The 14,406-nt window shown below is 36.9% G+C and overlaps 1 protein-coding gene across 3 annotated transcripts in view; it reads right to left on the bottom strand.

Annotated features, from left to right (window-relative positions):
* Positions 1-14,406, bottom strand: part of LOC121303538 (roquin-2-like) — a 43,891-nt gene that overhangs the window by 22,544 nt on the left and 6,941 nt on the right. For all 3 annotated transcript variants that reach the window (XM_041234294.1, XM_041234295.1, XM_041234293.1), the window contains exons 2-5: positions 6,401-6,689; positions 5,336-5,453; positions 1,701-1,934; positions 253-428 (exon numbers count right to left, since the gene is read on the bottom strand). In XM_041234294.1, the coding sequence (XP_041090228.1) occupies positions 253-428; positions 1,701-1,934; positions 5,336-5,453; positions 6,401-6,631 (759 nt within the window). In that variant the 5' untranslated portion in view covers positions 6,632-6,689. The remainder of the gene's footprint in view (positions 1-252; positions 429-1,700; positions 1,935-5,335; positions 5,454-6,400; positions 6,690-14,406) is intronic.

Raw genomic sequence — 14,406 nt, 5'->3', positions numbered from 1 at the left:
TTGGGATTCCCAAACCCAAACCAGTGTGTAATTACTGTGAAGTGATTGCCAATGAAAGCATGAAACTGTGCAAACTCAGGAGGCATCAACAAATACAACACCCATAATTTGTATTGTGGTGGCATGAACAACTGGTTTCAAAGTCAAAACAACAAAAAGATCAACAGAAAAAACAGTAAGAAGCTTGTTGGAATACTGCATTGCAAATGGGAGGTCAGGAAATGTTTTCAACTCCTCAGGTTATTACAATACCTTAAAGCAGGAAGCACGGTAGAGAAGCTGCACGACGTGGCCGATGCTGGTTTTGGATGCCTGAGGGAATCGAGCCTCCAGCTTCTGAACAACAAAGAGGACCAACACTTTCCTGGAAAGGGCCGAGCCATCTTCCAATGCAAGGAGAACCAGCTTCAGAGCATCTTCCTGCATAGCTTTAAAGAAACAACCAGCAAAACAAAAGTGAACGGCTAATAAATTGCCAACAGTATTCGCACGGGAGGCCTCATGAGCAGACCCCATCAACTGTTCACAAAAACAGTATTTCATTTCATTTGATTTGCATGCTGTTGGAAGCGTTCAATCCAATACCCAATTCCAAAAGAAAAGCAATTACACATGTACAGCTGTATTACTAAATCTGCTTCTGTGCAACTGCTTGTTTCTGTTTTGGATATACAGTAATCCCTCCAGAGACTGGCACAGCACATTAGGATATCGAGTCTGTTGTATTGTGACATTGAGATCTATCCAGCTATAACTACTGGCCAATTTCCCCAACTTTAATTGTGCATGCATAGTGAGGTAGGTAATGTTTGCCTGGGGCAGGAAAGATAGTGAGAATAACCACTTCAATTGTACTTCAACTGGTCCTGAAAAGAACACAGTGTGCTTTAAAGCTTCATCTTGGATCCACTAAAATAATGTCCCTGGCGTTTCTGATGTACAGTTGAAACTTGGTAAAACCTGCTGCAGCACAAGAACTCGTAAGGAGATTGCCTCAGCAAGAATGAACTGTGGGGCACTCAGCAACTACTTCAATGGGGACTTTATATAATCTAAAATTTCAAAATACTCAGTTTCTTACCAGTTTAATACGGTGTTGATTGTGGCCTCTACCACTCTTTATGTCACACCTGCTTAGATCATTATTTACCACGCTTACTAACAAGTCAATTCAAGGGACATTTTTGCATTCTAATTGACAGACAGACTGAAAACACAGTTGCCACTGGGAAAGCAGTGACTGGTTGTTGAGAAACAGAGAGAGGCTGGGATGCTGCGGTAGTGCAGGATTGAACTGCCTGGCAGTAGCAATCGGCAAGTAATTTGGAGTTTTGAAAATATGAAAAAAAAACATATACATATACATATATATATATATATATATATATATATATATATATATATATATATATATATATATATATATATATATATATATATATATATATATATATATATATATATATATATACACACACACACATACACACACACACACACACATTTACAATAATGTGTCCCTCTGTTATATAGGAAAATGTGAGACCTACAAAATGATAGAACTGTAATTCTTATGAGGCAAGATTTTGCTGGAATTATTTGTTAGAGCTATGAACAAATTCAATATATAGTTGGAAGGTTGTCCTGGTTGGGAATAGACTGAAAGAGTGAGTGCAGTTGTTCTGAAGCCTTCGTCTCACCTGGCCCCAGGAACTGGCAGCCCCGAGCCCTGACAGCGGCCCACAGGTTTGCAGAGAGCTGCTGAGGGCTCTGGTGCTGCAGGATGAGCTCGGTGACAGTCCTCTCCCCCAGCGACCTTGCGGCTCTCAGCGCTCGCAATCGGCCCTCCTCCTCCACCAGCTGACAGGTCACCAGCGTCACCAGCTTCCTCTGCATCGGCCGACTCAGCGCGCTCTGACTCAGGCTCGCAACTCCTTCACACACACAGAGAAGGATTTCAGTTCCAACAATGAATAGGCTTTTTAATTTGAAATCTTCCACAATGGTGCGACATTTAGAAATACTAAAAGAACCACAATGTTAAGTTTCTTGAGTTTCTTTAAACTTTACGAAGTGCAATCGAATTTCCTTCAGGTTAAAAAACAATAAAACCTGTGGGAAATAAACAACTGACACGTGTCCAAAAACAGACACAGAATGGCATATTTTAATTATGATGTTTTAAATGCTGATTAGACCGTCCAAGTTTGCTAATGTATACAAACAAACAGCATTTCCAGGAACAGCATTATAATACATTGCACTGGGAGCTTACCAACGCCAGAACCACCAACTCAATAACAAAACAAATAAAAAAAAGCCTTTGGTTATGTGTTCAGATTATGTAACGCCAATGTATCTACAATAATTTGATAAAAGCAAAGCAATCCTAGTTTTCAAAAAGAGTTTTAATTACACATGCCTTTTTATTACCTATATTATTCATGCTTCTATCACAACAGATACACAACTCTTTCTGGTTTATTATTAAGCCTAAAAATAGTGCAGGGCCTCAAGTTTCATTTAAATTATTTTATTATTATTTTTATTATTATTATTATTATTATTAGTTTTCATAGTCAAGCCAACTCGAGTGCACTCAAGTGCTCCTGGGTTAGCCTGAAATTTCCCAAACTCAAGTTGAGGCGCAACGTGAGTTGGCTCAAAGAATTGCGTTTCAAGGGTTTCCTGAGTTTCAAGTTATTACGTGTCTCACTCATGTTATCGCGAGAGGTGGCCAGATAGTAAAATATCAGATTACTGTATCATCGTTATCATCTGTATCATTGTTATCAAACATGGCAATGGACACTTTCCCAGAAAATTCACTATAGACTGTCTTGTGATATTGGACGCTGTCCTAAAATCGCATTCTGTCATAATAGCGTAATGTTTTGAGATAATTTCTGCTTTTGTTATTGTGGTTTTTGATTTTTCTGTATTCTGATTTTAATGTTTTCCCTACACTGGATCATATTCCTATTCACAACCATAGAAAGTAGAACTTGACTTATACTTTGAAACACTTTTTGATTTAAAAAAGATCCTTGAAGCTTGACCCGATCTCCCCAAACAGTAATCAGTGATAATGTTTCATCATGATTCCACATTGTATAATGTGCTGTCATGTTAAATCTTTTTTTTTTTTTACGGAGTTAAATTACAGGTACGCTATTACTGTTTTTTCTAACCGTAATTTGCAACTGACATTGGCTTTTCATGGAGATTGTTGCTAAGACTTTCTAAGATGTATTTTCTGCTCAGCCCGAATTAATTTGGGCCAGCCTGCATAGTTAAATGGTACCAAAGAACTCGGGTACGCACCCGAATTGGAGGCCACCTCGAGTTTTACAAAAACATGGAAACGCAGCATTGGGTGTGTGCTCGAGTTGGCTTGACTATGGAAACAAGGTTTATGTTACCATGAGTCTGCAATGAAAACTCTGATTCCATTGTGACAGTGGCGCCGTCTACTACGAAAGATGGATTATTACTCCTGCTGCCTTATCTTTAAAAGGAACTTTTTATTTTATTGTGTTACATGTTCCCATGTGTTGCTACAACTGTTTACGTAATGTGAGTATTGTTTTATTTATTTATTTTTTAACATTTTGACCACTTTTTTAAAACGTGGACCTCTCAGAACTACATTTCTCATCATCCTCCTGCTCACATATGTAACTGAGATGGATTTACAAGTGAGCAGGAGGATGATGGGAAATGTAGTTCTGAGAGGTCCATGCAGGTACATGTGAAGTCGTCTTGAGGCAGGGACTGCAATTTAAAAGTTTAAAGAAGTGGTCAAAATGTAAAAAAAAATCAAAATTAAAACAATACACACACCTTACAGAAACAGTTGTAGCAACACATGGGAACATGTAACACAATAAAATAAAAAAAGGTCCTTACGTACTCTTTAAAGGGTTAACAGATTTCACTGTTAAAAGGATGTGTGCAGATTCGACCACACCTGACTGCAGACTGCAATGACCGTGTGTGAACTGAGCGGCTGGTTGCAGGTGTTTCTGTTTTGATTTGTTTAAAAGTTTGTTTGTGAAAAGCCAGCTGGGAAAAGAAGTTCAGGTTGCTATTGTAAATGTGCTCCCAGTCCTAGATTCACACTTCTGTATTGAGAATATTGGTTGATATTCCATTAGGCTATTCAAGGGGTTATAAAAAACACCATTTCACCATGCTTGCTTTGGAGGAATCTACAGTCACAAAACCGGAAATCAAAAACTCAGAATGTTGCTTGTACTGAAAACATGACAACATGTTTCTATGTTAAACTGTGAAATCAAGTGGAATTATTTCTCCTTGATCTCTATATACTGCATTGCAGCCTTAAGTTAAGAGCTTACAGTATACACAACGATTATTCGTTTCAGAACACCAGGCTACAGTGTTTCTTTTTAGAAACTGGTGACAACTGATGTGCACAATGGTGTACACAATTAGTAAGTAAGTATATTTTTGTATTATGTAAAACTCCCTATGCAAAGAGATTTCTATGTATTCCTGTTTTTATAGATTTACAAAATATCCACTCATAGCCCAGTGAATTTACTTGTAAATTTTTAGATTAACATACAAAAACATTCTCATGCAGATAACCGCAAAGACGTGTAACAGTGATCTTATCAGGATTCAAACCAAAACAAAATACGTTGTACGCAGCAGGAAATACAAACTTCCCTTATCGTTTACTATGTTTCTTCATGGTGCCAGTAGTTAATCACGTCATTAGGTTTTTGTATTATTATAAATAATGTCATGCCTGACATGTGCAAACGTAAATGTTAACCACAGACAAAAATAAAGCTGTTCACATATCTTCACACGCACTGTTTAGATGTCCTTTGAGTATAGATGTCAAAGCTTTCCCTGGAAATGGATCAAACTAACATTTCTCAGAATGAGCTTTAACTGATTTCAATCTTTACACTATTTGTATAACAGATACAGAAACAACATTTTTAATTTTGGCTCGATCTTTACTGTTGGTTTACTTCTCATGATGATCATTTTACCAACACTGATCTATATTGTGCTTTTTAATGATAAATTACAAAAGGTCCTGCTCACTGTAAAGGTTTTTCAGCTGTTTGGACAAAATGTAAACAAATGCCATTGTTTTAAAACAACCACGTTTAGTAGTCCAAGCTGCAGACAATACCCAAGTTTAAGAAAAAAAAAATAAAAAAAAGAATTCTGATTTAAATAAATAATTATTTTCAGTGAATTGTACAATATTTCTCAGTCTTTAGGCTGTGGAAAAATGTTGTGGAAGGACTAAACTAGCAAATCTGCAAAAAAAATGTAAAGGGTCGCTTACCCTTTCCTCCACTTAGAGGCTTCAAGAAGAGCGCCAGTTCCTCAACACACTTCTTTGCAGCCTCATAATGTTTACTTTCTGCCACATTACTTAAATGTACCGTCTGCTGATCTGGTACCTAACAAAAAAACAAACAAAACAAAAGCCCCACAAGATTAACTTTCCTATTAAGCAGATATTTGTTACTTTAAATGAAGACATGTGGGCTGATTTCATCACCTTATAGCCTGCTGGCATAGCAAAGATTTTAATAGTGTATTTTACAGCATTGGGGAACCCACATATTTCATTAATCATCTTGGGATAACCAAGTATAGGCGGTTGATTAAAATGCTCCAATAAAATCTTGGCAGGCAGGTTGATGAAAATGTAGGTTGATAAAATTTTACCTCAGTTATTGTTACAGGCTGGGATTGATCAATAAATTAGACAAATAACTTTAAAGAATGCCAGCCCGCATACAGTACATTACAGTCAAACCTGCTTATAATGCCTGATCAAGGGACGATCAAGGGATTAAAAATCATCACTGGGTAATCATTAAAGCAGTCACCAATAGGGTTGTAACGGTACAATAATGTATTGATAAGATACGTATCACAATATGCAGGTTGCGATACTACATGTATCACAATAAACGTGATAGTCCCGACAGCTACTTGTATGATGCATACTAAGATCTTCAATTAATGATGTACTATTCTGTTTAAAGACAGTATTCTTTATTCAAGAACCACTTGGTGAACTGCAATGAGCTGTATTTGTACTTTTGTTTTAGTATCACGATACAAACCTCTACAATGATGCACCGTGTAATTGATTACACAATTAATCATTACATCTTTGGTCACTATACAGCTCGTCTTCAATCCTCATACAGATTTGGGTTGGTAGCTTACACAACAAATTTTTAATTTCCCCAGTGTTTTAATTTTATAAAAGTAGAGTAAGGAGAACAAAAAGAGAAAGACAACCCTGTTTCTATGACCCATAACTGTTTAATTCAATGCAGGCTTGTCTGTTTTCTCTGTTAAAATGTATAAATTAAGTAAGAAAAGGGCTCACCTGGGCACCCACTAGCTGGAGCAGTGCAAAGTTGACAGGAAGGGCGTCGATGTCTGTGTTGAGGACAGTCTGGTCAAAGGGACATGCCTTGCGTTGCAGTTTGTTGAGGCAGGTCTTGCAGACTGTGTGTGAACACCCCAGACTGATCGGCTTGTGCTTGCTCTCGTCAAACTCACTGTAGCAGATTGGACAAGATAAAAACTCTGTCCATTGTGCCGCCTGCACAGGCATCTTGACAGCTGCTTCACGCTTCTTTCAGTGAACCCGCATAACGCTATTCTACTGTCAGCTGCAAAACAAAAACAAAGAAACAAATGTTACACTGCTTAGGAACTATAGGGTGCACGTTATGGTATATGAGCTCTTCATTCAATTCCATTTTTTTTTATTTTACTAAATACTAAAATGCCTATCACAGGGATTGTCACACTGTATTCGTCTACCAAGTCTGTTCATCTTTTATTTTTTTAATAATTGTCTACTTTTTTGTTTTAATAAAGTTTGTTTGTTTATTTATTTATTTAGCATGTCCAAATATTTTCTCCCCAATTTGGAATGTCCAATTATTTTTCCCCACACAGCTCAGGAGAACTGAAGATTCAGTGGACATTCTCTGATCTGAGAGTGGATGTCAGCGAGCTACTAGCCTCTGGTGGACAAAGGCTAGCCCTACAGGTGACTGTTCACAGACCCCCGGGAGCCTGGACAGAAGGGTTCGCTGTCGTGCAATAAAGGAGGAGGCGTTATTGCCTCCCTAACCCACGGGAGCGCCAGAGACAATGTGACGCTCCATTCGGAATCCCCGGCAAAGACTGGTGACTGCAAACAGCCAGGACGCAAACCTACACTGTGTGACTCACCCTGCACACGATGGGGCTTTGCTTTAACCAGATGAGCCACTCGGGGACCCCCGAATAAGTCACTTAAGATTTCTATACACGTCTATTCATGTAGAACCTTCATGCCCCCCTAGACACAGCTTTATGAGTAAAACATTTAGACACAGGTGTGCTTTCTATTGCAACTATGGTTATTATGTAACCACATAAAATCAGTAATACAGTAATCCTTTCAATGTGAATATGAAGTTTCAAGAGACTTGAAACAGCCGTTTCTGTTGAAGTAAAATCACATGTACAGTACAGTACAGTACTGCAGCACAAAAAATGTATTGGTTTTGATCCCTGGAAGCTTCAACTTTGAGTTTGACAGCGAGTTTCAAACTATGCACTGGAACCCAAGTGATCTGCTGGCATTTACAAAACCAAATCAGCAGTCTAGTAATCAAACTCTAGGTATACTGAGGCTGGCAGGCAGGAGTGGAAAGAGCTCTGACTTGGTAAACAGTTTTTTATTTTTCATCTCTTTCAAAAGCATTCTGTCTCGTCCCCCAGAAGACCAAGGTCCCCAAGAATCATAAAGTATTTCTCAGAAATAAAACTAATTAATCTGAATCCATTTCCTGTAGCAAACATCATGTTTGAAGTAACCAGACCCTGTAGTTTTTTCCAGTGTGCTTTGCCCGCTAGTTTCCATGAAGCCTCCTTGCCAATCTGTAATATAAACATGCATTTCCCTGCAACGTACAGCAGCAGGAGGTAATGAATGCCATACTTAAGCTCTGTTGTTGCTTAGAGAAACAAACCAAAACATGCAAACTCAGTTTTAGTATTGATATCATTTGACAAAAAATGTCTACATTTTTTTTTTTTCCACCGTGGATTAAAAGAGATCTACTATGAAATATGTCAACAATTTTAAAATCCATATAGGGCATTCCATCTTTAAATTACAAAGGCATGCTCAGTAGAGGTCTAGACTGTGAAAAAAAGCAGCAAAGTACTACGGAAACAGTAATCAAACTTTAGGCAAGTAAAAAGGATAGTGGGACACTGCAAGTTACACTAAACAAACTTTTTGGTACAGTTTAAAAAAAACACAAAAAAAACCCCACAACATTGAGGATTATGACAAAGCTAGATGGGTTTTTGTTCACCTTCTGTGACCCGGTGACCCTGTACTCCCTTTATTTTCACTTCTAGTCCTTTTCCAAATTAATCCTGTATCTCTGATTATACCTGACCAACAAGAAAGACTAATGTAGCTGAAATGGCTTTAAACTCATTGAGTGCACACCACACAGAACAAACCACAAAATAAATGGCCAGAGACACATACCACCTACTGCAACGATTACTAAGTGGTACCAGCACACGGTTCAGAATCGTAGCTGTGCTCCTGTAGCAAAGATGTGCTACTGTATCCCTTGTGAGGACATCCATTTACCTGTAGCACCATGCTTTGGAACCTGATATGCTGAAATGGGCTAGTAGGAGGACACATTTTTATTGGTATTGTTATCTTAAGACTTTTTTTCTGCCAATCTGACCATGTTCTGAATTCTGCATACAGTTTGAAAATAATATTCTTCAAATTCTAAGCATTTAAATGATAAAAGGCTTTATGGTGATTTGATAAAACTTGAATGACTTACAACTCATAAACAAGTGTGTGCAGTTTCTTAAATAAAAATAAAAAATAAAAAAAAAACAGCTTGGAAAGGGTTTTAAATTACTGTGTTTATTTTGTTTTACTGGGAATTTCAAACAGGAATAAAAAATAAAAAACACAAAAGGGAGTTTGTCGTCAAACAAATCTATAGTGCCTCACTGTCAATTTACAACACACTGCATTTTACTGTTTGCATGCTGACCTTATTTAACACAAGCTTTTGTTTGTTACCAGTATGTATGCTAAGAAACAGACCCTGTGTAATACAGACGACTTATGATGGTGACACGCTACAGTACATTTTCAGTTGTCATTCAGCCTGCATTTTCTCTACTAAGTCCCTAGGAAGTGGGATCCAAGCAGTCCCCAAATAAGGCAATAATATCAGTACATCACTATCCATACAAATCCTGGGTCGGTGCTTACTCTGTACATGCAATGTTTCTGTATGGCTGGCAGCAATTGTAACAGACAGTTCTAAAGCCGGCCTGCACTCTACTACAGTAAAAAGTGCTTGACTGTCGCAGATCTCCGACTTGTGAATCAACGATGGCTGGCGTTCCATCACGTTTGAAAGACTTCCTCTACTTACAATGCTGCAGAAGGTCTTTTTGTAATCATAAGCTGTATTTCAGTTTGTTATGAGGTTTCTTCTAGCTTTGATAAAAGGACCAGCACAGGCCTGATATGCTGCTAAGAGGAATAATAAGAGAAGCGGTCTTACGCTGTTGAAATGCAGCGTATGAAGGATGCTCTTAAATCAACCGACAAAAATATTGAACCTGAGAAATTAAAACTCCTGTAAATATAGGCTGGTACTCTACTGAAAGAAGTCTAACCTTGTAAATTTAAAACAAACTGTGAATACACCAGCTGCCCTACTGCAAGTGAATACATATTAAGCTAGAATCATCTTGTGTCATCAAGGAGTCATTTTTCATCTGTTGCTGGTTAAACTCCTGGCTGTATGTATATTAATGTCATTAACATCACAGTGACTATTCTGGTTATGGGTACAGAATGTTACCATAAACAGCTAAGAGTTTTAAGATGACTTAATGTACTGTATCAGGAAATCTGAACTTTCAACCATTTGCGAGCATATTATGAGTGTAACTGCCAAGAAAAACCTGTTTTGCATTGGATTGTTAATACAATCCAATTTCTCTGATTGGCTAAACACGATTTTAACCCTTTCATTTCAACTGTATTCTAATTAACTGTATAAAACAAATACTGTAAAAACATTAATATATTTGAAACAAAGCCTAATATACCTGAATTGCAGATATACCAAGAAAAATGATATATCCACCATAATGCGGACAGCTTTCACAGTATTTACTCAAATTCTGATCACTTAATACTGCAACATTTGATGGCGAACACTGTAAACAATTTCTGTCACAAACAGGAACAGGCTGACATGCTAATAAAAGTACTCTAGAAAGGAAAATGAACTAAAGGTCTTCTAGCTACTGCAGGTGTTGTGGATACTTGCTTTACTCAAATCCTGATCACTTAATACTGCAACACTTGATGGCGAACACTGTAAACAATTTCTGTCACAATAGGAACAGGCTGACATGCTAATAAAAGTACTCTAGAAAGGAAAATGAACTAAAGGTCTTCTAGCTACTGCAGGTGTTGTGGATACTTGCTTACCTACATAGGTTTAAAGATTAAATGTCACTTGTAAACCTCAGCATCAACACTGAACAGGATATGTACCAGAGTGACTTGACTACAACAAAATCACATTGTAGGTGCTTATAATTTAAATACCAATAATGGAAGCTAAAACACAACTACGATTATCGTGTTAATTTGCAGCCAATTAAAAATGCCATCATTGTCCAACCATACTGCTAAGATGAGACCGGACCCTCACCTGACAGGATTCAAACTCAGACATCCTGCTGTGCCACCTACCACTAACTAATGCTACAGTAAATCTTTCACAGAACTTACAAGCAATTTAAGAAATAAGGTACAAACCTGGCACATTCCAGACCAAAACTATCATCACCATGTTGCTATTATTTTTAGCTGAAACAGATGCAGTACCACTAGGTTATGGAATGAAGTGGCATATATTCAGTGGTGAATATGAAAGGCACAGATCTAGTAGATGGGTTGAGACATGGACTGTGTGTAACAGAGCAAGAGAAAGCCTTGCTGACAAGGGAGAAGCAAATCACTAGTCTTTTTGCAGCTGATTTACAAGATGGATGTCTTCTTCATTTATATATAGTGTACGGCAACTAAAGAACGTGTCTATAAATATGGGGGAACATGAAACAAAACCAGCCAAATGTCCAGCTGTCTAGCACTTACTGTAGTCAGCTGTTTACTCCAAGAATATGAAAAGCCTCTAACTTTATATTGGAGACAAGTATACTTTGATTAGTTTAATTTGGAATATAAAACACATAAGTAACAAGAATGGGCAATGGTCATTATACAGACCTACAAATAGTGCTCTTAATATTTCTGGTACTGTCATTTAAAGTGTCCATCACTGTAAATTGAACTAACTCATCTGCTGAATTAATGGACCACAAAGGGTTAATAGACTGTCATTGTGTGTTAATATAATGTCAACAAAACATTGACATTATTCCAATAGTAAAACACAGTCTCACTCAAAAGACATTTATCAATTAAGGGAAGGCAGCGCTGATAACAGATCTCTTATAGAACTCGACCTGCATGCTTTAAAGCTGTAGCGGTAGCCAGACTGTGTCGATTAGAGAGGAATGATCTGTACTGTAACATAACAAACACAAATTAGTTCAATAGGATGATTCCTGGCAATGACTGTCTACATTTCTGATATGTCCTGAGATCCCAAGTTGTTGGTATAGAGACCACTTAAATAGAAACAGAGCTTTAACGTGATGGAAAATTCCAGCACCACTTCAAGGAAAGATGCCAGCATTTTAATTTCACTTTAATGACTATGAAATTGTTGCTTTTTATACAGTTGTCCCGCTCCCCTTTATAACGCCACCCTCGCATGCCGCCAGCTATACTCTCTGAACAACTGTCACCAATATAAAAAGGGGCTATTTTTACATTCCTTATATCGACACCCCGCTGTCCACCATCCACCAACTTCCCAAGCCAAGCAAATGTAAAAATAAGCATTGTAGTTTCCCTCATTGTAGTGCCAGCAAAATAATTATGGCCAATTAAAACAACAAAGTTATGCAGAACCTTTGACTCGCTTTACTAATTCATGGTTAACTGAACGTTCATACCAATGTCATCAACACTCCCGCTCCCAAAGCAAAACAGAAAGTACAACACGGCGCATCAACCCTGCATTTAACACCAGAGCAAAAGAAAAAAATCTGCATGTATGCATCTGAAAATAAGAAAGCAAGTCATTGGAAATGTTTTCTCGCCTAAGTGAGGCTTACTGTTAATCGAAGGACAATTGGAGACATTGTAATGAATAAAAAAACAAATGGCTTACCTTGATAGAATGGGTTGATTTGTTTAACCTAAAAAAGTCTTGACTCAGTCTAAAATAAGTGACTTTTATAAACCACAGTTTTAAAAAAAAAAAAAAGGTATGGTAAGAGGTTAGTTTGTTTGGCACAAATGAAGACTGACTGAAACTAAAGCATCAGTTTGTAAACAGCAGAATTTTTTTTTTTTACTTTTAAAAAAAGTGTTTGTCTGTACATATTCATTTTTTTTTTAACTGCTTAAATTGCTTTGTGAAATAAACAGATGGAATCATTCAATGAGGGACAGTATTGAGCAGGCTTACAGTCGTGCCACAAACAGTAAAGTTGAAATGATCACTACAGTAAAAAAAAAAAAAAAAAAAACCAAAAACACATGCTTGTTTTTTATGGAATTGTTATTTGGGTGATTTGACACAAATTAGTAAATTATTTTTTTAAACTATAAACTGTTCCACAAAATTAACCATGTATGTTTCATACAGATGGGAAAAGATGATAAAACGTCACTAGTATACCTATTGTTGTGTTAAGAACCAGTACTGTAGTTTTAAAAAAAGATGAATGTTTTATTAAAATGGCCTGTATATAAAATATTGTAATTGTATAACTAAAAAAATCTAACTTTTGAATTTATTGCAAACATAGAAGGTTGGGTGTGTGTTTTTTTGGACCCTCACTATAACGCCACTCTCGCTATTGCCCGTTTTTCCCCCACCCATGTCCCTTACCAGGCGGTATATAAAGGTTTGACTGTATTACCAACAGAGTTTAGGCTAGATAATTGCTTGTAAAAAAAGTTATGGGAAGTGTGATTCTTTCAAATATGTTTAATCCTTTCCAGTTTTTACTGAGATTTGCTACAGAATGAAGCCAAGGTATAATTTATCTCAAATTATAAGCCTGGTATAGCTCAACCTACTATGTGTAACTGGTGCTGTATTTCAATGTACACGCTTGAAAAGCACATTTTACAGCATACAGTGCATTAGAATGCAAAACTAAACTTTTATAGCAAAACTGTTTAAAAGCATGTGTGTATTACCTTAAACACAAAAATAATCTCCTATACCCAAAACATGAAGCATAACCAGATATACTGTAAAACTGTGTATACTGTTGAAGTACCAAAACAAGCAATCCACATTTGTTTTCAGGAGTTATGTCTCTATACTAATTCTAAAACTTGGTATGGGCAACAACACAATCACTATGAGTTGCTATAATAATTTAGGGTATTTCACTAGCTAAATTAAGCACACTAAATTATCCAGCATCACATCAGTAAAGTACATGTTCCCAATTCATTTTCCAAAGAATAACAAACATACCATTCCTGAAGAAAAGGCACAAACTAAAACACCACAGACTTACTTAAATGCAGACTGTTTCTTTTTCCACATCATGACTTACTACATTTGCATTGCACACAACTGATGCATACAATTCATGCAAAGTTGTATACGTGACTGTAGAATCCAAAACACACATGTGGCAGTGTGTAAGGGGAAGGTTTATAGCTATCCTAAATGAGAAAACCTGATAGTACAACCCAATACTATAAATAAACTGTCAAATACTATGATTCACTCTCAAGTGATCGTCCATCTGGGACATGCAGAACTCAAACCGAGCAGCCCACAGTAAATACTCATCGGTTTACTGGCTTTAATTTGTATACCATTAAGCACATTTGCATCTAGTATGACTCAGTTCGCAGTAAAAGTCTAATAAGCAGTTTCTCTTTTTTTTAGTATGGGGTACAAATATGGATTTTTATTTAAATTCTTCATTTTTATGAAGATTCATATTATATTGCAAAACATCACTTAAATACACATTTTCTGAGATACTCAACAACAAACATCTGTACAATAGAGCTTGTTTTATAAATGTATGCATTTGTTGCATGCTACGTTTTTGGGAACGCATGTATACATTATAGTAAATAAAACTGATACAAACTTAACAGTTATTGCCTGTATTTCAATGTTTGTTTGAAGACATGTTCCATCCCTA

The sequence above is a fragment of the Polyodon spathula genome, chromosome 33 (genome assembly GCF_017654505.1).
Source record: "Polyodon spathula isolate WHYD16114869_AA chromosome 33, ASM1765450v1, whole genome shotgun sequence".
In the NCBI taxonomy this organism is placed as follows: Eukaryota; Metazoa; Chordata; class Actinopteri; order Acipenseriformes; family Polyodontidae; genus Polyodon; species Polyodon spathula.
The sequence above is the reverse complement of the archived record's forward strand: the minus strand, read 5'-3'. Positions and strand labels throughout refer to the sequence as shown.